General features: G+C 42.1%; 1 protein-coding gene across 4 annotated transcripts in view; it reads left to right on the top strand.

The window, feature by feature from the left end:
• TMEM182 (transmembrane protein 182) overlaps window positions 1-19,102 on the top strand; it is a 61,872-nt gene extending 42,770 nt beyond the window's left edge. For 3 of the 4 annotated variants that reach the window (XM_067007034.1, XM_059078291.2, XM_059078288.2), the window contains 2 exons: window positions 1,986-2,123; window positions 18,292-19,102. In XM_067007034.1, coding sequence (XP_066863135.1) covers window positions 1,986-2,123; window positions 18,292-18,512 — 359 coding nt within the window. In that variant the 3' untranslated portion in view covers window positions 18,513-19,102. The remainder of the gene's footprint in view (window positions 1-1,985; window positions 2,124-18,291) is intronic. The other variant, XM_059078289.2, reaches the window with a different exon arrangement.
• Window positions 19,103-24,408: the final 5,306 nt, after the last annotated feature.

Raw genomic sequence — 24,408 nt, 5'->3', positions numbered from 1 at the left:
GGGGAGCACTTATCCCCCGTTTCCGTCTGGGTCTCTTTCTCTCTCACCCTCACCAGGTGTTTTCTCTTTCTGGCAGCCCCCCTGCTTCTCTCTGTGGAGGGGCGCCTCTGCTTTTTCTGCCCTCTCTATGGCCCGAGTCGTAATTCCTGCCCTCTTGCTTGAGTATGGCCGTGGCTGACCACAGCTCTTCTGGATCAGCTACCAGTGCTTCCTTTTAGCCTCAACTCTGCTGCAAATCCTCTCCCTTTTGCAGTGTTCCCGTTCCCAAGGGGTCACACTGATTTGCTCAACTCCTCTCTGCATGGGTCAGAGGCCACCATGTTTTGGTCTCTGTGTCAGGTATCTGACCCCGTTTGTTTGTGTTTGGGGTGATTAAGAGTGGAGTCATGTGGTGTGAAACGTGGCCAGTGCCTTCTTATTGGACAGGGAATCTTCCCACGGAAGACAGTGTGAAAGCTCTGTGGAACTGTGTGTATTGGCAAACACAACCTGTACTGTATGCTGTAATCTAAAGGGTTTCCTAATGTCAGTGATACATGAAAAACAGTGTGCACGGCTCTCTGGGGGAAGTAACCCACTTTCCTATTACTGAACATAATACCCTCTGCCGTGTCGTGTTAATGCAGTTTTAACAATAACAGCGATAAAAGCGACCACAGAATAAGCGCCGTTCATTGGTCTCTTGTGATATGCCACACACTTCAAATACATTATTAGTAATTCTTCCAAGAACTCTCAAGGATGGACACAAACATGCTTATTTTACAGAAGTGAAGGTTCAGAAAGCATTCCTATTTTACAGGTTCATAAGTTTAAGTAAGCGGTCCAAGGTTACACTGCAGGTAAGAGTGCATACTCAGGTCACTCTGATTCTGAAACCTACATTGCTTTACTGTATTATGCCATATATATATATATATATGTATTACTTTCAACCGTCAAATATATTTTAGAGAAATTAAGATGAGAAAAATAATCTATATTTACACAGATATCCACCTTTTCTGTTTCTCTTCCTTCACTTCTGAAATTTTAAGGAAACCCTCGTGTCATTTCCCTTCAGCCTAAAGAAATTTCATGAATGTGTTTCAGTGATCTTTCCCTCATTTACACACGTAGGAATTTATTTTTGTGCTTTAGCCTTTGGGAAATGATGAATTTGTTTAAGAGATTGGTAATTATCCCCCTCAAAAATGAACATTAGAATTCTTCTTTATTTGATCACTGTATGTCACCAAATCCACAATTTATTTATCACCAGCTGCATCCATTAATTCAGACTTACTGGCCCTGGACTAAGAGACCGCTATAACTTCTCATTTTAAATCTTTCTAGGAACAAATATTAATAGAAAGTAGTAAGCCTTAAATATATCTGATCTTAAATCTCAGTCTGTACAAACCCCCTCTTTTTTTTTTTTTTGGCTTTGCTTGTCGTTTTTATTACCTTAAGACTATTTTCCAGTAGAGTCACAATCTAAATAGAAGTGTACTTTTTTGTGAGGAGATTGGGGGGACCATTACCAGCTTCTAAGGGATCACTGTGGTATAAGCACTATCTTGGCAGGAATTAAGAGGCAGGATTTGTGAATGTGAATGCCTTTTTATGTCCTTGTCCTTTTGGTGTGAACTCCTCCTATGTGTGACCTGTCTGGGAACTTGCTCAAGAGGAGTCTTTATAGAATGTCAGGTGTTCCCACTTCTAACATGGATAATCTGCTTAGAAAAATGAGCTCCCAGAGTATATTAAGCACACATGTGATGTAAATACCAAGCGCTTGTTGATAGAAGTTCGGCATCATTGAGTCCAAAGGCGTCTGGTGAGGCTTCCTTTTAAAGAGAACTCAGGACCACAGCCTGGGATTCCGTCCAGCAGTGCTGGGGCTGAAATTAGAAAACTGAAGAGAGAAACTTACTGTGTGACAGTCTGCTGCGTTCACAATCTAAGTGTGCCTTTCTCTTGTCCTTTTCTCCTGGGGTCTGCAGTTTACCGTGGCTTCTGGGCCATCCTGATGCTTCTTGGGGTAGTTTCTGTGGTGACTGCGAGCTTTTTGATCATCTGCGCAGCCCCCTTCACCAGCCATCTTCTCTATAAAGCCGGGGGAGGCGCCTACATCGCCGCAGGTACGTGCGTTGTGAAGGGTGTGATTTCCAGCCGTGGTTTTTCCCCATATCTTCATATTTTCCACTTCTAGTAGTAATAATATGTTAATATTCACGTACACTATTTCCTGAGTGCTGCCTAATATATGTCACACACTTTTCCAGGGACTTCCCGGTTTCCATTTGCTCGTTGTATCCACATTATATGAATGAAGATACTAGGCAGGAAAGCTCTGCTGTAAGAGCCTTTTTAAATCTCTCTTATCCTGTTAATTTTCTACCTGTAAAAGGGGGTTATAACACGTCTCTCTGTAACATCTGGGCGTCGGTGAAGCTTTTTATGTGCTCTTAAGAAGATAGCCCCGTGTGGTATTACAAACCCTCATGATTTATTTGTTATAGGTGAAAAGCATCTTTTTTTTTTTTTTTTTTTTTTTTTTTTGTGGTACGCGGGCCTCTCACTGTTGTGGCCTCTCCCGTTGCGGAGCACAGGCTCCGGACGCGCAGGCTCAGCGGCCGTGGCTCACGGGCCCAGCCGCTCCGCGGCATGTGGGATCTTCCCGGACCGGGGCACGAACCCGTGTCCCCTGCATCGGCAGGCGGATTCTCAACCACTGCGCCACCAGGGAAGCCCTGTGTAAATATTTGTTTCTTCTTCTTCTTTGCTTTTTAATCTTTAAAAATCTTTGTCAATAAAGGGAATACGTACTAGCAGTAATTTAGTACTAACATTATGGGCAACATAATTGTTTTAAACTCAGAAATGCTCTGATCCTGAGTTTGGTCTTATTAGAGAATTGTGTGTTTCTGTGTGTGTGTGTGTGTTGGTCATTTTTTCCATTTTATACTTTTTCTGAGAAAATAGTATATCTAAAGAATTATTTTGGCTGAGGGCTCTGAAGGGGAAGATAAAGCATCTGATTTGCACCCATGGGCCTGTGACCACTGGATTCTCTTCTTCCAGTGAATCTTTGGCTGCATTGGGTGTGGGTCTGAAGTCCTCTTGGCTCAGGTCTTTATGCAGAAATGCCCTAGGTTGGGAGGGGTCCACCATGTTCTGGGAGCCCATCCTGAAAGCCACTCAACCAGACGATTACGAGGACACTTCTTTTTAAATCTGACTTTTAATTTCCTTCATGGCACTATTCTTTACTGTTTATAGAGGACTATTTATTTCCCAAGAACAGAGAGATATTCTGTTGGATGAGATTAAAAAATTACTGTTTATTTTTTATCAGTTTGGGCAGTAAAAGTGGTGTTCTCAGGAATAACTAAAATTTACTGTCAGGTAGCAATTTCTACCATGAGACACATCTTTTAAAGCAGTTACGGGGCAAATAAATCATCCTCAAATCTGAGTGTTATTGACAGAAGAATTTTCAAAACTTTTCAAGTGTCTATTATTAACACCCCCAGATTTGTTAATAGGCAACTAATCGTTTCAGATGTGGAGATGGAAACTTACATACTATTCTGTATGGACACTAGGAAAATATGTGGCCAAACACTAGGTTTTTGGGGGCAGGCAGCCAAGATTTTTTCTGTACTACGTTTAATATGGAGCTGTGCGGGTAGTCTTCTACTGAGTTAAACTGGATTGAATTTGTCATGCTTGCTTTGGTTAGATGTTATGTTTTCAAAACGAAGAGCTCTCTTTCCACGGAACTCGTATTCCGGAATCTCTCCCTTTTAGGGCTTGCCTTGTCACTCCCCGCCTCACGGTCTTCCTTTGCCAACACTGTGTGCTCAGCCGGGCGTGCGGCCTGGGCCCACGGTTGCCGTGGCTACTTTATCAGTGCCACAGACAAGATTGGCCACTCTCTCTTTATTTGGACAGATGGCCTTAAGACAGGGCGGAACCGAATTCCCAGTGGCCATTGCTGCGTGTGTGCACATAGAAAGGCTCTTGGGCATGGGCAAGAAGACAATTTGGGGGCATTCCGCACGTGGCCGTGGCATGCTGACGTCCCAGCTGCCCGTGTGAGCGAGGGCCGGGGCCCGTGTTTTTCGTCTTTTGCTCTGTCAGTAGCTCAGAGGTCTGGAGGCCATATGTTGCCGCTGCCTGCACTTGGGCAGACGCCTCCTGAGCTTGGGCCGCGTGTTCCGCACGGGAGTTCAGCTCTGGACCAAAGCACGCGGTAATTGTGGGGACGCTGTGACACCCGAGCGCGTTTCAGTGAGTCTCATCCACACCTCCCCGTGCCCAGACAATTGCTGGATTTTCTTTCAGCGTGGACTCCAGGGGTACTCAGATACAAAGGGCTGAGTCGTGTTTTCTCCTAACCCTGTGCTATTGGATGTGTTACGAAAGATGCACGAAGGCGTGACATTGCAAAACATTTGAATTACGTGGAAAAAAATGGTTGTACAGCTGAATATTCCTGACGCCTGGGCAACGCGACATAAACACCGGAATTGTTACACAGGAGCAGGACCCCTAAGTGTACAAGTGAGAATGAGGATGGGGTCTGGATGTTCTGGGACACTGATATTGGGTGAAAAGACATAAAAAAGCTAGAAATTAGTATTTTACCAGCATATCAGGGTAGAAAGATTCTTCTTCCGTAGTTGAAATCCCCTTTTCCTGAATGACAATCTGGGATTACATTTTTCTGCTGGACGTAGAGCCAGACAGAGTCTCACCTGAGTAGAGGGGCCTGGAAAGCTTCTGAATCTTGGCTGAATTCCTTGTTAGAGTCTCACGTTGGTGAGACTACACAGACGTCTTGTAAGTCGGAGGAACGTAGAAGCCCACACTCCAGGCCCAGGGTGTGTTAGCCCAAGGAAGGGACACCTATGCTGCGTAATTAGTCCTTTGGAAGGTGATGTAGGTAAAGTTGTGGCCTGGCTCCTGCCCCACTCCGTGACCACAGGCTATGTTTCTCGCCCAGACAGCTGTTTCACCAGCTGTCTGCCCACCCAAGCTGCTGTTGGTCACCGGGAATGTGCGCGCTGTGAACTGGGGTGAGTTGTATAAACCCCCTGCGGGGTGGGACAGACAGCCTGAGCGCGTCCTTATGGGGCTCAGACCTGCCCCCTTCTGGTCTGGAGGACAGTGCTTTCTAAGAGTGTGGGGATATGGACCCCCTTAACAACACAGTATGGGGAAGGTAAGTGCATATGAAGGGAATGTAACAGTCTTTCATGTAGAGGGCAAAACTGACTCAAGAGTAAACTGGATTTGCGGTTTGTTTTTTTATTTCTTTAAAAAAGATCAGTGGAGTTTGTATAGCTCATGGTAAACATCACTCATTTCTACCTGAGATAAGATAGATGCAGCGGATGCCTAATGCAAGGGACTTTTTTGCCTTTATCCTAGAAAAAAATAGCTCACAGAAGCCAAGGGACATGTTTCAGACGCTCATTTTCCTGCGTCTGAGACTGAACACGTGGCCCACAGGAGGCCCTGGGGGTCGTGTCTTGCTCCCCTCGTCCTCTGTCTTCCTCCAGACAAAGCAGAACACGGCGGCAGTCAGAGCAGGAGAAGAGTATGTGGAGGAAACAGCCCCAAAGCAGGAAGGGATTAGGGGAGAGTTGCTGACAGCCTAGAGGCAGGCATTCTAAACTTTCGGGAAGCACACTCATCTCCCCGCTTACACCTGCTGTCCCCAGGTCTGTATGCTGAACAGTCAGCCTGTAAACAGCCGCTGACCCCGGAGAGGCAGAGGGGGCCTCCTGTGTGAGGGGAACGGGACAGGAGGGCCAGTGAGTGCTTGCCAGCTTTTCTAAAGCTTCCGTCTTTCTTAGCACGCAAGAAGTAGGCTCTCGGGAAAATCAAAAGCATAACTTCGCAGTACGGAACTGAGTATTTCACCAAAGTCCAGGACTTCAGCATTTTATTCAGAGCTCTGGTTTGTTGGAGGTGGGTGGGGGAAAGAAATAGTAACTAATGAAAACTATGTATTACTGACATATCAGCCAGATGCACTTTTGTCGTAGAATTAGTGTCTCCGATGTTCATGAACTGCGGAAGCGCTGCGCAGATTTCCCTTTTGCTCAGTCCGAAGGTTTGGGTATACAGATCTGCGTTCCAACTGGGAGCAGAAGACCCAGTCACTCCTCTGTTTCTAAAACTACCTGCTTTGTACACTTGCTTTCTGCCTTCGGTTGTCATATTTGGGAATTTATTTGGATAGTATCAGTATCCAACACAGATTATTCTGTTAGATGCTGATGCTATTATCATGTGGAATTTTAATGTCCTTGATCTGATATTTTTTATAGATGTCAAGTGCTAGAACAAGTCCACCTTGGTTAATATTAAATAGGAAAGCGCTTAGAAGAGCTTGTATTTACAAAAATACTCTCAAGCCTTATTTTCTTTCTCAGATAGTTCTTTGAGCATTTATTTCTCTCCATGTTGCTTATCAGTTGAAATATGTGTAACAGGCTGTTAGAATCAGACTTGTCCAGACTTGGTTTTGAATAGGAACCAATATGGTAAACACAGGTACACCTTGGAGATATTGTGCGTTTGCTTCCAGACCCACTATGCTGTAATTGATTAGTGTACAATAGCATTATGTCTACAAAATGTACGGACCTTAATTAAAAAATATTTTATTGTTAAAAAGTGCTAACCGTCATCTGAGTCTTCAGCAAGTTGTAATCTTTTTGTAATAGTAACATTAAAGATTACTGATTCCAGATCACCCTAACAGATATAATAATGAAAAAGGTTGAAATAGCGTCGGGATTACCAAAGTGTGACACAGAGACATGAAATGAACAAATGCTGTTGGAAAAATGTCACCAGCAGACTTGCCTGAAAGCAGGGTTGCCACAAACCTTCAATTTATTAAAGAATGCAGCATCCGAGAAACGCAATAAAGCAGAATGTGATAAAACACGGTCTGCCTGTATGTGACACTAAAGTGAGGAAACAGGTTCCCAGAGGAAGAATTCAAAAGGGACATGTCACACCCAGTTCAGTGAGTTTCCAGCGTCTCAACCAGATGAAGGCTGTGGGAAGGAGGGGGTGTGCGAGGGGGGAGAGGAGACCCAGAGCTGGCACGTTCCTGCGAGTCCCACCCTCGCCTGAGCTTGTTACACCGGCCTTGCTGGAGACAGTCCGGTTCCTGGTCGACTGCTACCCAGATGAGTCGAGGTGTGAGAGGCTCGCTCAGTAATAGCTTTGGTGGAACTTTTCTGAAAACTTGACTAAATGCTCCCCACCCCCTTTAAAAATGTACCTGAGCTGTTTTTCTTTCCTTTTTTTAAAAAAAATTATTTATTGATTTCTGACTGCATTCAGTCTTCGTTGCTGCGCACGGGCTTTCTCTAGTTGCAGTGAGCAGGGGCTACTCTTCTTTGCGGTGCGTGGGCTTGCAGTGGCTTCTCTTCTTGTGGAACACGGGCTGTAGGCGCATGGGCTTCAGTAGTTGTGGCACGTGGGCTCAGTAGTTGTGGCTCGCGGGCTCTAGAGCGCAGGCTCAGTAGTTGTGGCGCACGGGCTTTGTTGCTCCGCGGCACATGGGATCTTCCCGGACCAGGGCTCGAACCCGTGTCCCCTGCACAGGCAGGCAGATTCTTAACCACTGTGCCACCAGGGAAGCCCTGAGCTGTTTTTCTGAGAGCTAGAGCAACAGGCCTGGCAAATGAATGCTTTCACTCACATGACATATTACTACGGGGTATAATTAATCTCCACCCTGAAAGGGAGTCTTCAGATGTGTTAGGTGACCAGACTTTCTGGCCTATAAATAGGATCTCTGGTTTGGAATTAATTTTGCCATGGTGGAAAGGCAGAATGAGTTTCCATCTGCTTCATTCTCCTTTTCCAAAGTACGTGTATCATTAACATCTACTGTTTACCCAGTACAGTTAAGGCATTTAGTTTGTTTGCAAATATCCTGTTTCATTCCTCACCCTTCCCCCAAACTGTCTCTTTGCTCTTTGGTTTCTTTACTAGATTATGTTATGCATTTTCTGAGGCTTTTTTTTTTCTCTATACTTTCTCGTGTAGAAGAGAAGCACACGGAGTACAGACTCATCTGAGTGATCAGATCACCACAGGCTGGGGTTGTCCTAGGAAGAATTTTTGCTTCCTGTAACTCGGGCTGTCGAGGAGGGGTGGCAGGTTTGCTTGACTGGACAGTGGAAAAAGAAAACGTCCTTAATAAGAATAAGCCCCAGTTTGGGTTCACCTGATGTTCTTTCCAGAATGTGCCCTAGTGGGGCTGTGAGGTGGCGTGTGCCACCTGGTGGAGAATTCCAGCGAGACACTGGCAGACACGTTTGAAGCGACCTTTCCTTCAGAACGGGAAGGCCCCCTGGCAAGTTGATTCCCTTGCCTCTTGGCCAGCCCTGAAATAGCCTAGTCACATGAGAAGCTCTGACGCTTTAGAAGATTTCAGAGCACAAGATTTCTAGCCGTAGCAAGAGCTCATGCCAAAGCATAACAGTAAAAGTAGCCAGTGGTCGTTATGTGCTAGTCCTGTTTCAGGCATCTTGCTGAGTACTTCACCTCCGTTAATTCCTCGTGACTGCTCTCTGCGGTGGGCCCTCGAATGATCTCTATTTTACCAGTGAAGAAACGGAGACGCAGAGAAGTAAAACACTTGCTCAGTGGTGCTCAGCTAGTAAAGTTTAAAGCTTTCTGGCCGGTAGACCTAGAAGCAGGGCAGACAGATTCCATACCTGTGCTCTTCAACCACTAAATACTTCCTGAAACTCAGTTACCATCAGTAGACACTTCCTTGGCCTTAAATGAAACTGCTTTTCAGATTAAGCAAATAGTAACAAATAGTTACAACTATTTGTAGGGATGGATATAACCTCATGATCATTCTCTATCAATAATTGTTTCTCAAGAGAGTGCAGAGTATTGAATATATAGGATGTTTAATGCCTTAAATTGTTATACCAATCTAAGAAAGTAATAAATATTTGAAAAATCTGATAGATGATAGACATTACGTAGGTTTGGTTGACTAAATAAAACATGAGGCCAGAAAATGAAAGGGCAGAGGCAGTTCATGTATTTGGGATGTAGTATGAGGAGGTGAGGGCAGCAGTGAATACTTGGAAATCAGACAGATGTAACGAAAATGTATAGTCGTGAAGTTATAACCGTGTAAGTTATTCAGGCCATTTCAGAAAATTGGAGAAAAATCAGTGGAAAGTGAGTCAGAAAATGAAGAGTGGAGATAAGCAAAGAATGTTGGCGGTTGACCATTGTGCATTGCTAGCTTTACAGTTTCTGAAATATGATATGTAAAAGCGAGCATAATTGAATTATAAGAGAAGGCAATGTGTATGAATTTAAAGAAGAACAAGCTGTTACATAAATACAATTTAAATTATTTTTAAGAACTTCTAGTTTGTTTTCAGAAAAGCTAATTTTTTAATGAATGAAATATGTACTATATGCAAGACTGCTGTGGAAGTATATTACAGTATAATAACAAGTATTGCTCTTTAGAAAATGTAGAATTGGTAAATTTTCCTTTCCCCATTATATAATGATTAGGGAAAAAAATTAGGTATACATTTAGACTCTGGATGGACCTGTGCGAGTAGATTCAGCCTGCACTAATGCTCGTGTTTCCTCCTCTGGAATGACACATAGGGCTTCCTAGAAGTTGAGAAACACCTCAAACACTGCAATTTTAAAGATTCCTGATGTATTAAAAGTTAACACACATCAAAATTCATTTTCATATATTGTGGAATTTTTTAAGTGTTTACATTTGATAAGTCAGTGCTCCATGCTTTTAAAATACATACATAAAGGTAGTGGCCCTACACATAACAGTTTGCAGGTATTATCCAAGTCTTGTATGAGTCTTGGGCTCAAATCAGACAATCCTAAAAGACCGCAATGTCATCCATATCATGAGGGGGCACATGATTCCATCCCCAAAGGTCAAATCCCTTGCCCGTTTTCAAGGGCGATACCTAAATCTTATCCACTGACTTAAAGCCCAGGGATTCTCTTTAAACATCGGAGGAGCAGCTCTCTTTGCGAAGGAGTCCCAGAAGAAAACAGTTCGTGGATGGTAGTCTGGTTCCTAGGTTGGGGACGACTTCACAGGGGTTCATTGTATAATGAAACTTCCCAGCATTCATTTTTATGTCATATTTTATATGTTTCAAATAATACATAATGAAAGTTTAAAAAAATTAAGGAATTGAAAACAACCGGTTACAGAAAATCCCTGTGCTTTAGGCACTTGGAGAGCTTAGCCTCTTCGTGAGCACTGGTGCATGACTGTCGAAAGTTTTGTTGGCAGAATTGATGTTTGAGGAGGAGAATGTCAGAAAAACAGCTGCGCCCTCGGTAGGGCTTAGTGGGCCTGCTCGGGGTGTGGGGTGAGTCTGGACAGCTGCGTTCTAGGTCACTGCTGTAACAGCAGTAAGCCCGGGGCCATTTTCTCTTTGGGGAATAAGATCATGTTTTGTAAAAAGGTGGGTTTTTTTTTTTTTTTTTTTTTTTTGGCGGTACGCGGGCCTCTCACTGTTGTGGCCTCTCCCGTTGCGGAGCACAGGCTCCGGACGCGCAGGCTCAGCGGCCACGGCTCTCGGGCCCAGCCGCTCCGCGGCACGTGGGATCTTCCCGGACCGGGGCACGAACCCGTGTTCCCTGCATCGGCAGGCGGATTCTCAACCACTGCGCCACCAGGGAAGCCCAAAGGTGGGGTTTTTTGCCAATTTTTTTTCAAAACCATTTGCCTAAGGAAATGCTATTCATCCTTGCAAAACTCACTGTTATTTTCATAGGAGCTTAATTCATAATAGCCCAAACCTAGGAAGAGCCCAAGTGTTCACCAATAGATGAGTGGGTACCACTGGATGAACTGGTAGGTTCCTACGGTGGAATTCCGCTCAGCCATAAGGAGTGAACTGCCAACACACGCAGCAACACGGATGGAGTCTCAGTCGTTGTGTTGGGACAGAACAGACAGAGACAAAAGATGGCACGCTGCTATGATGTCATTTCTATCAAGTTCTAAGGGCAACACTGCGCTATAGTGATAGATGCTTTCGGTGGGTGGGTGGTGCATGAAGAAGCTTTCTGGAGGGACAGTGATGCATACGTTCTATTTTTAATGGGTTGTGGCTACACTGATATTTAAATTTACCAAAACTCATCAAACCATACACTTAAAATCCATACATTTTGCTCTATTAAACTTATACCTCAATTAAAAGACTGAGAAATAATGAGAAACAGTAAACAATAAATAAATGGAATGCTTTTCACCCATTAGAAAAACCTTCAGACCATTGGAGCTTAACATAATACCTTCAGATATTAGTATGGGCTAATGTAAGAAATGTTTGTATGAAGACTGTTGGTGTCTCTTCCTCAAAAACTCCTTGTGGGGATGTTGTCAGTAATGTACTTCAGCGTTCCTGTGCAGATCTGCAGATGGCATTTTTTATATATTTCTTCATGAATTGCTATGATTCCTTTTAGAAAATGATAGTAAATACATAGCTTATCAAGTTTCCTTTTTGTTCTAGGCTTACCATTCCATGAATGCTGCTGTCCTTAGCATTCTTACCCATGCTCCAGGTTGTTTTTCTTTATTTCTTTTTGTTTGTTTGTTTGTTTTTGTGGTGTGCGGGCCTCTCACTGTTGTGGCCTCTCCCGTTGCAGGGCACAGGCTCAGCGGCCACGGCTCACGGGCCCAGCCGCTCTGCGGCACGTGGGATCCTCCCAGACCGGGGCACGAACCCGCGTCCCCTGCATCGGCAGGCGGACTCCCAACCACTGCGCCACCAGGGAAGCCCCTGTTTTTCTTTATTTCTATACTTAGGATGAGCTCTTGCCCTGCCTTCCAGGCAGCTGCACCTGGAGAAGCAACCTAGTCTCCTGCTGCCTCCTTGGAATAGTTTCCATATTGTAGGATATTTTGGAATGTCTTCAACCTAATGTGTCACACCTTCTATCAGGGTTTCAGTTTGAGTTATGCCACAGGCTAAACTTTTGATCTCGGACAATTAACTACTGCAGACCTCATTTCCATCCTCTGAAAATAGACACGATGAGTAAGCTGGTGTTACCATCCCTAAAATGTTACGAAGCTTACTTTCTAGTTCTGTATAGATGCCCTTGCTGAAAATTGCCCTGTCTCCCCAGCGTGTGTGTGTGTCCTCTGAACAGAGAAAAGGTGAGTTCTGCTGATTCTAATTTAGTATTCACTATAACCTCCTTCATGAAGCATTTTTTTTGACTGTGGAATTCCACGGCCTCTCCTATGGCCACTGAAAGCCAAAATGAGTTGCCTCTGAATTTGTGTGGAAGCCAAGATTCCAATGAGTCGTCCTGAATTTATGATTCTTCCCCAAGTAACCAATAACTGTCCATGATTCAATCTATTTAAGTACATTTCAAAGGCAATTCAGTTACATCTAAGCAGCTAAAGATCAAGTTTATTGTTTTTCAGTAACTCCAAAAGGCTTTTTTTTTTTTTTAATATAGGTATATGTACTTCTAGGCAAGTATATAGGGGTTTGGCATTTGCCTATCTTTTGGAGAAGAAAGTTTTAATTTCTGTGGCTAGTGTTTCCCTAGGAATGCCTTTTAAAATTCCAGTTTTTATAATACAGTATAAAAGATCTTTCTAGGGACTTCCCTGGCTGTCCAGTGGTTAAGACTCCACGCTTCCAGTGCAGGGGGCATGGGCTCCATCCCTGGTCTGGGCACTAAGGATCCCACAGGCCCTGTGGCAGCAGCAAATAAATAAATTTTTAAAAATATATAAATATATAAATAAATAAATAAGTAAAATAAATATATAAATAAATAACTAAATATATAAACAAATATATAAGTAAGTGAATGAATAAATAAATAAATAAAATCTTTCTCGTATGCCTTCTTTTCTGTTCTTGTATCTGTGGAATATTGAAGACGTGCAGTTTTTATTTCTAAGTCTGTGACTTGGCGTTGGGGAAATCCTTTTGGTTTTATTTCCATGTTTTTTATCATTAGCAATTGCGCCCCTAATTTGTGACTGATTTTTTTTTTTTTTTTTTGCGGTACGCGGGCCTCTCACTGCTGTGGCCTCTCCCGTTGCGGAGCACAGGCTCCGGACGCGCAGGCTCAGCGGCCACGGCTCACGGGCCCAGCCGCTCCGCGGCACGTGGAATCTTCCCGGACCGGGGCACGAACCCGCGTCCCCTGCGTCGGCAGGCGGACTCTCAACCACTGCGCCGCCAGGGAAGCCCTCTGACTGATTTTTATGTGACCTTTGTTTCAAAAAATGTTTTCCAAATTGAATGTATGGCATTTGTGAGAGAAACTGTGCAAAAACCATCAGCTTGAATGGCTCTTCCCCACACTGCCAATAAAAGAGACCCAACATGTTCTTGACGTGACAATTATTTGTCCATTGTTTCATTGTGATCACAAATCTCCGTGGGCTTGGGGACCATATTTTGATTATGCCTCCATTGAGCAATTTTATGAATTTTTATTGGAGTTCAAAAGATAGAAATTATAAAATTCAATAGGAAATAAATTGTGCTTTCAAAATATATGACCTAATTTAAATATAACTTCATTTAAAGCAAATTATTACCTGAATATTAGAATATTTTCTATTCCTGCTAAAGTCACCATGGCAAGTGGGTTTGAAATGTAACTCACTTGTCACTCAAGACAGTTACTGCTTATGTTTTTATGAATGAGGGTCTTAAGATATCAAGGGAAAAAAATTAAGATTTTTCCATAGTATTAGTATTGCCTCAGAGGAGACTCTTCACTTGGTAGGTGGACCAAATCAATAATACTGCTGTTCATTAATAGTCACGATAATCCCCCAGGAAGAAGATGTGTCTTTCTGGGTGTGTGAAAGAAACACACACGTACTCTCCTCCCACCCCAACATATCCAACGTATGCACTCTCCAACACACGCAGCCATAGACTTCCCCCACACGTTTTTTTTTTTTTTTGAGTAATTCATTTTGTTTCTTGTTTTGAAATATTTTCAGGCTTACACAGAAATTATAAGTCCCTTCACCCAGAGACTCCATTCAAACTTTGCTAATTTCCCCAATAATGTCTTTAATAGCAAAAGAATCCAGTCCTGGAAGACGCTTTTCATTTAGATGTGTCATGTGAGGGTCCATCAAACCAGAATAAATCCTTCTGTGACCTTCAGGGGCTTGGCTCTTTTGAAGAGTACAGGCCTGTGATTTTCTAGAATGTTCCTGAATTGATTTGTCGGATGCGGCGTCATGATTGGATTTAGGCTCTTCATTTTTTCGCTGCAGTATCATAGCAGTGATGCTGTGTTCTCATTGAATCTCATGAGGTGGTGAGTGACATCACTTTGTCATGTCCTTGGTGATATTAACTTTGATCACTTGAGTAAGGTGGGATTTGCCAGGTTTCTTTAGTGTGAAGTTACTATTTTTTTCTTTATGACTAATATGTGTTTTGTGGGAAAAGACTTTGAGCCTGTGTAAATATTTATTTCTCATCTAAATTTCATCCACTAGTTTTAGTATCTGTTTTTGCTTCTTGCCTGAGTTAATTATGACTTAAATGGTTGCCAAGTGGTGATTTCTAATTCAGCTATTCCTTCTACATTTATAAGTTAGCGTTCTCAATGAAAGGCATTCCCTTCTCCCCACTTATTTATTCACTCGCTTATTTATATCTCTGTTGGCTCATGTATTCCTGTTTCATCTGATGAGATGTAATGGGCCTCTATCACTATTAGTTTGATAATCAAATGTTCTCAGAATTGGCTAGCAGAAGCCCCATGATCTGGCTTCTGAAATGCCCACTTTATTCTCTGAGCACATCTGTACTTTTCTGGTATAGCATGATGTTCCAGATTCCTGTGGTACTTTCTGTCCCAGCCTGCACTCAACTATTTCTTAGAGATGCCCTAATTCCTGGTATTTAGAAGCCAAGATCTGGACACTTGGTGTCCGCCATGCTACTGGGGGTGTTGTTGCTCCCAGACCCCTTCATGAAGCAGAGCCAGAAAATATATCTAGGTACAAACACGCACAAAGGTATATTTTAAAACAAACATATACTTTTACTTCTATATTCATTCATTTATCTATCTAAAACCATAAATTCACACTGATACATTCAATTCTAAAAAACACCATAAAGTTCATTCTGGCTTTCCCCCTTTTCAAATTTGTAACTCCCTTTTCAGGCAGTGAAGAACTTGACTCCAATTAACCTCAATATATGTATTTATTTGATTAGTCTAGCTATAAGTACCAGTCTCCTGACTCTTAGCCCCTTACTTCATGCAGGCCCCCATCATCCATTTTTGCTGCCATAGTAGCTAAACTATTGGCCTTTGGTACAGTTTCTCCATGTTTGTTAGTTCATTTTCCTTCTGTTTATCTGCCTGTCTTTACCTACACACACACACACACACACACAGACACACACACGCACACATGTATACATATAAAACACTGGCAATTTAATGGGTAGGGAAAGTAGGGAAGTGCTGTTTTACTCCATGGGTATAATCATAAGCTGATCTGATATGAATTAAATGGACTGTATCTCTAACTAGTGAACAAGTTAAAAGGTTGTAGTGATAGAAACAACTGTTATTCATTGCTTTCAGGCTGTAATTGCTCTTCAAGTAACAGCAATAATTAAATATAAGTTAATTCTTCCTTATTAAGAATCATCTACATGATGTCCTGCAATACTTTTAAAAAAATACTCTAAATTCAGTAATGGGTTTTACAATTTTTGAAGAAAAGGTGTATAAATCTACTGGTTTTTCACAAAGTAAATTTTAAAAAATGAAAATACCTGAAAGCACAAGAGAGTCACATGATGTAAGGAAGACTAAAAAAATCAGGGGGCTTCCCTGGTGGCGCAGCGGCTGGGAATCCGCCTGCCGATGCAGGAGACACGGGTTCGAGCCCCGGTCCGGGAGGATCCCACGTGCCGCGGAGCGGCTGGGCCTGTGAGCCGTGGCCGCTGAGCCTGCGCGTCCGGAGCCTGTGCTCCGCGCAACGGGAGAGGCCACAACAGTGAGAGGCCCGCGCACCGCGATGAAGAGTGGCCCCCGCTCGCTGCAACCAGAGAAAGCCCTCGCACAGAAACGAAGACCCAACACAGCCAAAAATAAAAATAAATAAATAAATTTAAAACAAACAAACAAAATATCAACAAATAATAAAAAAAGGTTTGCAATGTGTTGGCATAAGGCAAATGGTATGCAAATAACCAAGGCAAACCTTTACATTAGCAGAGCATACTGTCTGTATATTTTCTGAAAAAATGTTTTGAAATGCTCAGAGTTGCTAGACAACACATGGCCTCACCATATTGTTGTCAAAATCTGAGGCACGGCTCGGCTCTGTGAGGGGTTTGCTCGCCGGCTATGGCTTTACTATTTTTCCGTGATGCATTTGTCGTTCAGTGGTTAAATTGCTCTCTTCTGTGCTCCGGTATTTGCATTTACATTACAGACAACAGAGTGAAGGAGGATGCGTCTTCTTAGTGAAGCATCTACATTGATTCTTCACAGCTTTGTAGTTTGTATCATGATTAGGAGAAAGTTCCAGCTCTGATGCTGACATACTTCAACATACATATGGGCCCTTCTTCCATGTTTACTTGTCAAGATTCTTCATGAAACTAATGACCCGAGAGGGAGAGGACACCCTAAATGCTGTAGGAGCACAGCTCACCCCAGAAGAGTGATCGAGGGCTAGGCTGGCAAGAGCCACTCTCTCCTGCCCACACTCCCCAGCCTCTGCTCCTGGTCGCAGGGCTGCGTTGACCTGCTGGACAGAATGTCGTTAGGACACGGAGATTTCATACCTGATGGTTCAGTTAGTTAATTCAGAGAGTACAGTAGATCCTTGACGAGTTTGGATTGAACTTTTGGACAAATTACAAGTGTCCTGAAGTATATTTTGCTTTGGGGCAAATTCGTGTGCGGGGACCTCACTCACTAGTGGATCAGCTTAGCTGGCTCTTCTGAAACTGCAGCTCAGTGCAGTGGTATCGCCTCCTTCTGTTGCTATAGTAACAGTCACATGGAGAAGCATATGCTTAGTAGTATTCTCAAATATTAGCATTCATAAAACTCTTCTGTCATATTGCTTGTTAAGGTCAAAGGTCCCACACCACGGTACTTCTCTACCCTTATAATTCCAGCAGTAGTTTTGAATAGGTGGATTGCAGTTACATTGAAATGGTTGATAAATTATCTTGCCTTCTAGTTAGTGGTTAAGCATTTTCCATCCCTCCCTCCCTTCCTGCCTCCCTCCCTCTCTCCTTCCCTCCTTTCTTGCTTCCTTCCTTCCTTTTGTTTAATAACGCTCTTGATCTCAAACCTGAGGTTTTACATTCCACAGAATGTTTCTTAAAGAGTCGTCTATATTCTTTTACATTAGTTCAGTGCTTCTGTCTCTGTTCTTGTCTGGTACTTACCTTGGCTTCTATTTTCACTGCCATATGTAACTGCAATACCAGTTAGCTGTGTTATAATAATATAACAAAAGTCAGAAAGACCTGAACTGAAAATCAGCTATGAAAACTACCAGCTGAGTTTGCATATACTTAAAACTGTGGGTTAATAGTACCTGTTTCACAAGTTTATTGTACATATTGAAAGAAGTAATGTATAACAGTGCTTGTCACAAACGAGGCATACAGTAAAAATGGATAAATGTTAGAAAATAAATTCCGCTAGGCAGGGATCTTTGACTCTTATAGTTCACAAGCACCTAATACAGTGCCTAGCACACAGTAAAAGCACTCAGTAGGGCTTCCCTGGTGGCGCAGTGGTTGAGAATCCGCCTGCAGATGCAGGGGACACGGGTTCGTGCCCTGGTCTGGGAGGATCCCACGTGCCGCGGAGCGGCTGGGCCCGTGAGCCATGGCCGCTGGGCCTGTGCGTCCGGAGCCTGTGCTCCGCAACAGGAGAGGCCACGGCAGTGAGAGGCCTGCGTACCGCAAAAAAAAATAAAAAATAAAAAAATAAAAGCACTCAGTAAATACATGTCAGCTGTTGCCATTTTTCTTCTGCAGCTGTAGCCCTCACCTCGGTGCTCTGAAAACTAAAGTGCCTATAAAGCATACAATAAAAGGTCTGACACAAAGTAGGTGATGTAGCTAGAATTATATTTTTATAGTTATATCATCAGGCGTATGATTGGTCTGATACAGCCAGCATTCTGGGGCAGACATCTTCAGAAAGGCTAAAGGTCTTTTGTTTTGTCCTTCTCAGGCATCCTGTTTTCCCTGGTGGTGATGCTGTATGTCATCTGGGCCCAGGCAGTGGCTGACATGGAAAGCTACAAAAACATGAAAATGAAAGACTGCTTGGATTTCACCCCTTCTGTGCTGTACGGCTGGTCATTTTTTCTGGCCCCAGCGGGGATATTCTTTTCTTTGCTAGCTGGATTACTATTTCTAGTTGTTGCACGGCATATTCAGTTTCATCACTAATCAAACTGTTGCCACCAGTATTTTCTTGAGAGATTTTAACTCAGAGCATTAAAAAAAAAAATTTGTCTCCATGATCCTAGCATAGAATGAGTTGATGTAACTTTTTAGCTGCTATGTGAATTATCCATTTTACTTGTGATCTTCTCTGATAAGAGGGTCCTAGAATCTCTCCAGACTCCATCTTGCTTTTATCTTATCTAAGTGCTCTCAAGAATCTAGTTTTTTAGGGAACAGGTAACATGGGCCTTCCCTTCACTGCACTTGTTAGAGTTTGCGGGTAACAAAGGCCTGGCAGTAGCAGAAAACAGTCACCAGGGGCAAATCATGATTTGAGTTAAGTGTCTTCCTTGGCATTCACTTCTGCTGCTATTAAAAAAACCCTTTGGAATCCCATATCTGATAAGAGGTTAATATCCAGAATATATTAAGAACTCCTACAGCTTAACAACAATAACAGCAACAATAACAAAGCAAATACCAGATTTTAAAAGGGGCAAAGGACCCAAGCGGACGTTTCTCCAAAGATGATGTACAAATGGCCAAAAGAAAAAATAAAGTCCTTTGGAGATTAATTAAGAACAACAAACAAATGTTGTCAGAGAATTTACTCCATTTCTTCTCCACACACATAAATATCCACATACACGTATACTGACACCTGTGAGCAGATTATTCCTTATTTAAAAATAGCAGTTGTTCTCGTAGCAGGGGCTGCGTGAATTCATCAATTACAATGGGTCACAACAAAAACAACACGTACTTATTCCGCTTTCTTACCAAAAACAAGTTTGGTTATGTAATGTATTCACTTAATTGTGCATGCTTACATAAATCTTAAACTATATTTAAAAGAAGCAAATCTGTACACCAAACCACATACAATGAAGATTGGATTTTTATGAACTCAAAGTGGGTTAATTGTATATGTAATATGGTTGAAAACATGTAAAAACCAAGCGCCTTCACTTCGTACATAATTCTATTCGATATTTTTAGATTTCATTTAAAAATTATATTGCTAATATGTTCAGCATGTGAAAATTTATTGATGAAATGTGCTTTTAATATGCACTCAACTCTAAACTTTCGAAATACTTCCAGATGAGGATGATAACAGCCTTGCTTTATTAAAGACCATGAAATGTGAACTTTTCCCAAGGTCTTATGGGTTATAGTTCTTCTGATCTTTTGATTCCCTTAACTATCGTCCCTCCCCGTCTTCAGCTTTACAGCAGGTATGTTAACATTTACAGATCTGCTATTTCCTTTAACCTCTTGGAAGATAACTTTCTGGGGATGGTTGTGGGAATGATTCTTTATTATTCACTAGAGTAGACATTTTGCATATCAAAGATTTTTGTTTGGCACTAATTTTGATTGAAATCAAATCCATCTGAGAAGCCTAGGTCGTATTTGCATTTTGGAAGCCTCCTGACAGAGGAGTTCCCTGTTAGTGAAGGAACGGAGGCCCTGCGTGGCGTTCGGACTGTGTTTCAGGCACAGCATTTTAGTCTGCAGCTGTTTGAATACCGAGGGCCTGACTCGGAGGCACATGAAAGGCTGACCACCTAGAAGCCGCTGTAGGATAGAGGCGTGGTTGCTTTCACCCCCGGGGTCCCATGATGGGGAGATTGCCCGAATCTTCTCTGCACATCTTGTACTTTCCATTAAACCTTGTTTCAGTGAGAGGGCGCTCTGGGGGAAGAGCGAAGATCTGAGGTATCTGCAGATCACCAGGGCATTTTAGGGGTTAGTGACAGGGCTTGCCTGTTTAAAAAAAAAAAAAAAAAAAAAAAAAAAGACTTCAGGGCCTTAACTGGTCTCTCAAGCCATTTCAGTTTTATCATAAACGTTTCCCTGGTCCTTTCCTTTGTCTTTTTCTGTTTCATTTTTATATTGCTTCATTTATTTCTTTGCTTTGGCTTGATTATTACAAAAATAATTATGGGTTCTGTTATGCATATTGACTGTGATATTAAGTTGTGGCATGCTTTTAAGTTTTCCAGACGATACTAGATGTATTTGCTTATTAGTTCATGTCATCTGTAAATACAATTCCTTTTTGTAGAACTTTGGAAGGGAGCCTTTTTCTATGTATTTTACATCATTTAAATTTCACATGCAAGCTGCTTTTAGTAAAGGTTTGAATATTTGTAGTTTTCAGATGGTTAATCTTACTTTCTAATACTTATGCGACTACCATATATTTATCTTAAGGCAGTTGGCTGAATATCTGATGTACATGACACTTTTACACAGATCCACACTTTGGAAGTGTTTCATAGGTGTAATGCATCGGTCACATGAGTTCAAACACATTTTCTGACCTATTTCACCAGCAATCCATGGAAGAAAGGAAGGTGAGTTGTATTTGCTGTATCAATGAGTAAAATATACTTAAAAATAGCAGATATATTCTCATCACAGCCTTCTATCTCATTGGGGGTAGTATGTTTCCTTTTATTTCACTATTTGGTATATTGATTTATTTCCAAAAGCTTTCAAATGAAGTGTTAAAAATCTTTTTAAGAGGATTGATTTTGCGTCATAAAGTTTCAGTTCAACAAATAAGATATCTTTTTGGTGACACTTCTAGAAAAGAGTGAGGAAGGAGGGCAGTGAGTTATGTCCTTGGACTTTGGTGAAGGCTGGGATCTCTCCATATTGTGTTTGCCCAAGGAGTTTAGTTCAGTCATGTGGCAGGGAGCACAAGAAACTGGCTAGAAAAACCTTCCAGAGACAATGAATGAAGATGTTCAATTTGGGGTTGAGCGTAGGACTTTAAATAATACTATTAGGTGTGCTCTTACTGGTCATTGGCTGCTTTTATGAGTAATCTATGAAATGTATTTACTGAATTTGAAGATTAAATCCACTTATAAGAGTATATTTATATGATGGAAGAGGTGTCGGTGTTTGGTAATTATCTATCTATCTGTCATCAACTTTGTGTGTGTGTGTTACATTTATAAGTTTGGATAGAGTTAAAGTGAATAGTGGAAATCAATATATTTGAGTAGCACATTTTTTTTTTTTTTTTTTTTTTTTTGTGGTATGCGGGCCTCTCACTGTTGTGGCCTCTCCCGTTACTGGAGCACAGGCTCCGGACGCGCAGGCTCAGCGGCCATGGCTCACGGGCCCAGCCGCTCCGCGGCATGTGGGATCCTCCCAGACCGGGGCACGAACCCGCGTCCCCTGCATCGGCAGGCGGACTCTCAACCACTGCGCCACCAGGGAAGCCCTGAGTAGCACATTTTTTAAAAATTCAGTTTCTCAGGGACAGTAACATAGTTGTTTCCCTGGTGGGCTCTACCAGGAATGGCATCTCATACGAAAGAGATGAAATAGAAACTAAATTTGTATTGATTGTCTGAAGGAGTTAAATATCTGGAGACATTTTTTCAGTGATGATCAAGTATAGGCAGAGAAATTCCAACAAAATCTTAGGAGTAAAGGTATGTTAGATATGTTAAAAACCGAGGAGGGCAGGGAAATAGTTAACATCATACATATTATGATAAGCATAAACTAAACAAAGGAACATTTAATCTGATGAGCAGGGAAAGAGGAAGGAATAAAAACATCCAGTTAGAGCTTAGAGCTTCTGAACTGGCCACCTTAGGCAAGTGGTAGGAGCTCTACCCTCAGGACCATTACGATCAGCCAGGGCTGGCTGTGGACGTGGGATTATTAGAGAGAACAAGTCTGAAATGACAGAGGAGCACGAGAGGCCCCCTCTGGCTTTCGAAGTGTCATTTTTTTCCCCTCACGTGCAAAATTGAAGGGGCAATTGGATGGTTGAACTTTGTAAAATGATCCATCACTGGTTGTAAAGAATCCTATGGTGGAGCTAGTAATTCTATTGCACATGTATATGTGTGTGTGTGTGTGTGTGTGTGTGTGGAGAGTGGTTGTAAAGAATCCTGTGATAGAGCTAGTAATTCTATTGCACATGTATATGTATGTGTGTGTGTGTGTGTGTGTGTGTGTGTGTGTGTGTGTGGAGAGGGGGAGTGTGTGTATGGAGAGAGAGAGTGCCTTTTCCCTCACTACCTCCGTATCCATGGGACTGGTTCCAGGACCCCTGCAGCACCCTACCAAAATACACGGATGCCCAATCCCTCATATAAAATGGCACTGTATTTGCATATGACCTATGTATATCCTCCTCTATACTTCACATCATCTCTAGATTACTTTTAATATCTAATACAATGTAGGTGCTATGTAAATAGATCCCAGCATGGCAAATTCAAGTTCTGTTTTTTGGAACTTCCTGAAATTTCCTTCTAGTACTTTAAATCCGCAGTTGAATTTGAGGGTGTGGAACTGGTGGGTATGGAGGGGAGGGCTGATTATACATAAGGTATCTAAAAGCTGCTGTAAGGTATCTATAAGTAAGTAAATTAGAATGATTTTTAATTCTTGAAGTGATGATTTTTCTGGTTCACACAAATGGCAGCGATATGAGATCAGTATGGTTGGAGCCATTGGCATCCTGCACTGCTCCTGACTATTGTGCGGGTAATTTAGGGGGGAGAACACTCACTGCAATAAGATAAAAACTTTTAATGTTCCATTCTTCTGGGAATCCAGGAGTTAATGGTTCTTCCTTTATATGGCAACTCTTTTTTTTCCTTTTCTTAGCACTTCTTTATCCATTAATTCTAACAAGAGACTCTGCCACTGTTAAAAAATTCACCAGTGCTTGCAGATAGCATTGGTATTGCGGACTATCTAAACAAATAGATATTTAAACAATACAGCTTAGAGAAGAGTACAGTACAGCTTAAAGAATAATGCTTGTTGCCTCATATTTTGCTGTGGGATATGCAAGACACTATAAGAAATCCTGGCATATTGTCTTCACCCCCCAAAAATACAAGAGACATTTTTTTCTCAAGATTTTTATGGATATATGTAAATACCTGGAGAGTTGTCAAACAGAAAGTTGGATTAATCTCTGTGTGTGTTGATATGTATATACATATGTGGTATGTATGCATATTGGATACAGATTTGGATTAAACTGCATATTTGTCAGTAGGTATACGTCTGAATACACATGTACCTATATATATAATATATGTGTATTTATAAAAATATGTTTACATCTATAATGTATACATGTATATATATATAAGAAATGCCTACATTTACATCATTGTTTGTGGATTTCCACGTAGCTCTCTGTCTCAGGCATTCCCAAGCTCTTAAGGTTTGCTGAACAGGAGGACACATGTCATCTTCACGCTATTGCATGCCTGTCCCCATGGAGGGTGAGGAGTATCGGGGAGACTCAGTGAGTGGTGTCATGGCCTCTCTCTCTTGGATCCAGGGCATATGTGGTGACGCATGTGCAGTGGACTATTCACTCTTACCCTGTGAAGGCCCAAGGGCAGTGACCCTGTCTTGAACATCTTGTAGCAATTGATACCTAGCAATTGATAGCTGTTGGTGAATATTTAACGGTTATACACTTTGCTGGATAAAAGGATTCCTTACAGCATGCCTTGCTGATACGTTCATTCAGTCCCCCTGCAGAACATTAAGCTGAGTGGATCCCCCCATGGATTCTCTATTTGGTTCACCTTAGGGAGAAGCTTATGGTGCGGTGGGGAAGGTGATAAATCTGCATCTGAAGACCTGCACTCCAATTCTGGATTTTAAACTTCTGGTTTGGAAAGTTATTCCACCTCATTTTGGTGAGTTCTTCACCTAAAATATTTACTAATTTATTCAACAAATGCACACTAATTGTGTAAACACCCATAATTGTGTACACGCCGTATGTCACAAATGGTGCTAGATGTTGGGTAGATGTTGGATATAACTAAACAAAGCAGACATTTAATTGTCACTCTTCAAACTGGGATTCAAGGAAGAAATATAGACA

The sequence above is a fragment of the Kogia breviceps genome, chromosome 11 (genome assembly GCF_026419965.1).
Source record: "Kogia breviceps isolate mKogBre1 chromosome 11, mKogBre1 haplotype 1, whole genome shotgun sequence".
In the NCBI taxonomy this organism is placed as follows: domain Eukaryota; kingdom Metazoa; phylum Chordata; class Mammalia; order Artiodactyla; family Physeteridae; genus Kogia; species Kogia breviceps.
Note: the sequence above shows the minus strand (reverse complement) of the source record. Positions and strands in the feature narration are given on the sequence as shown.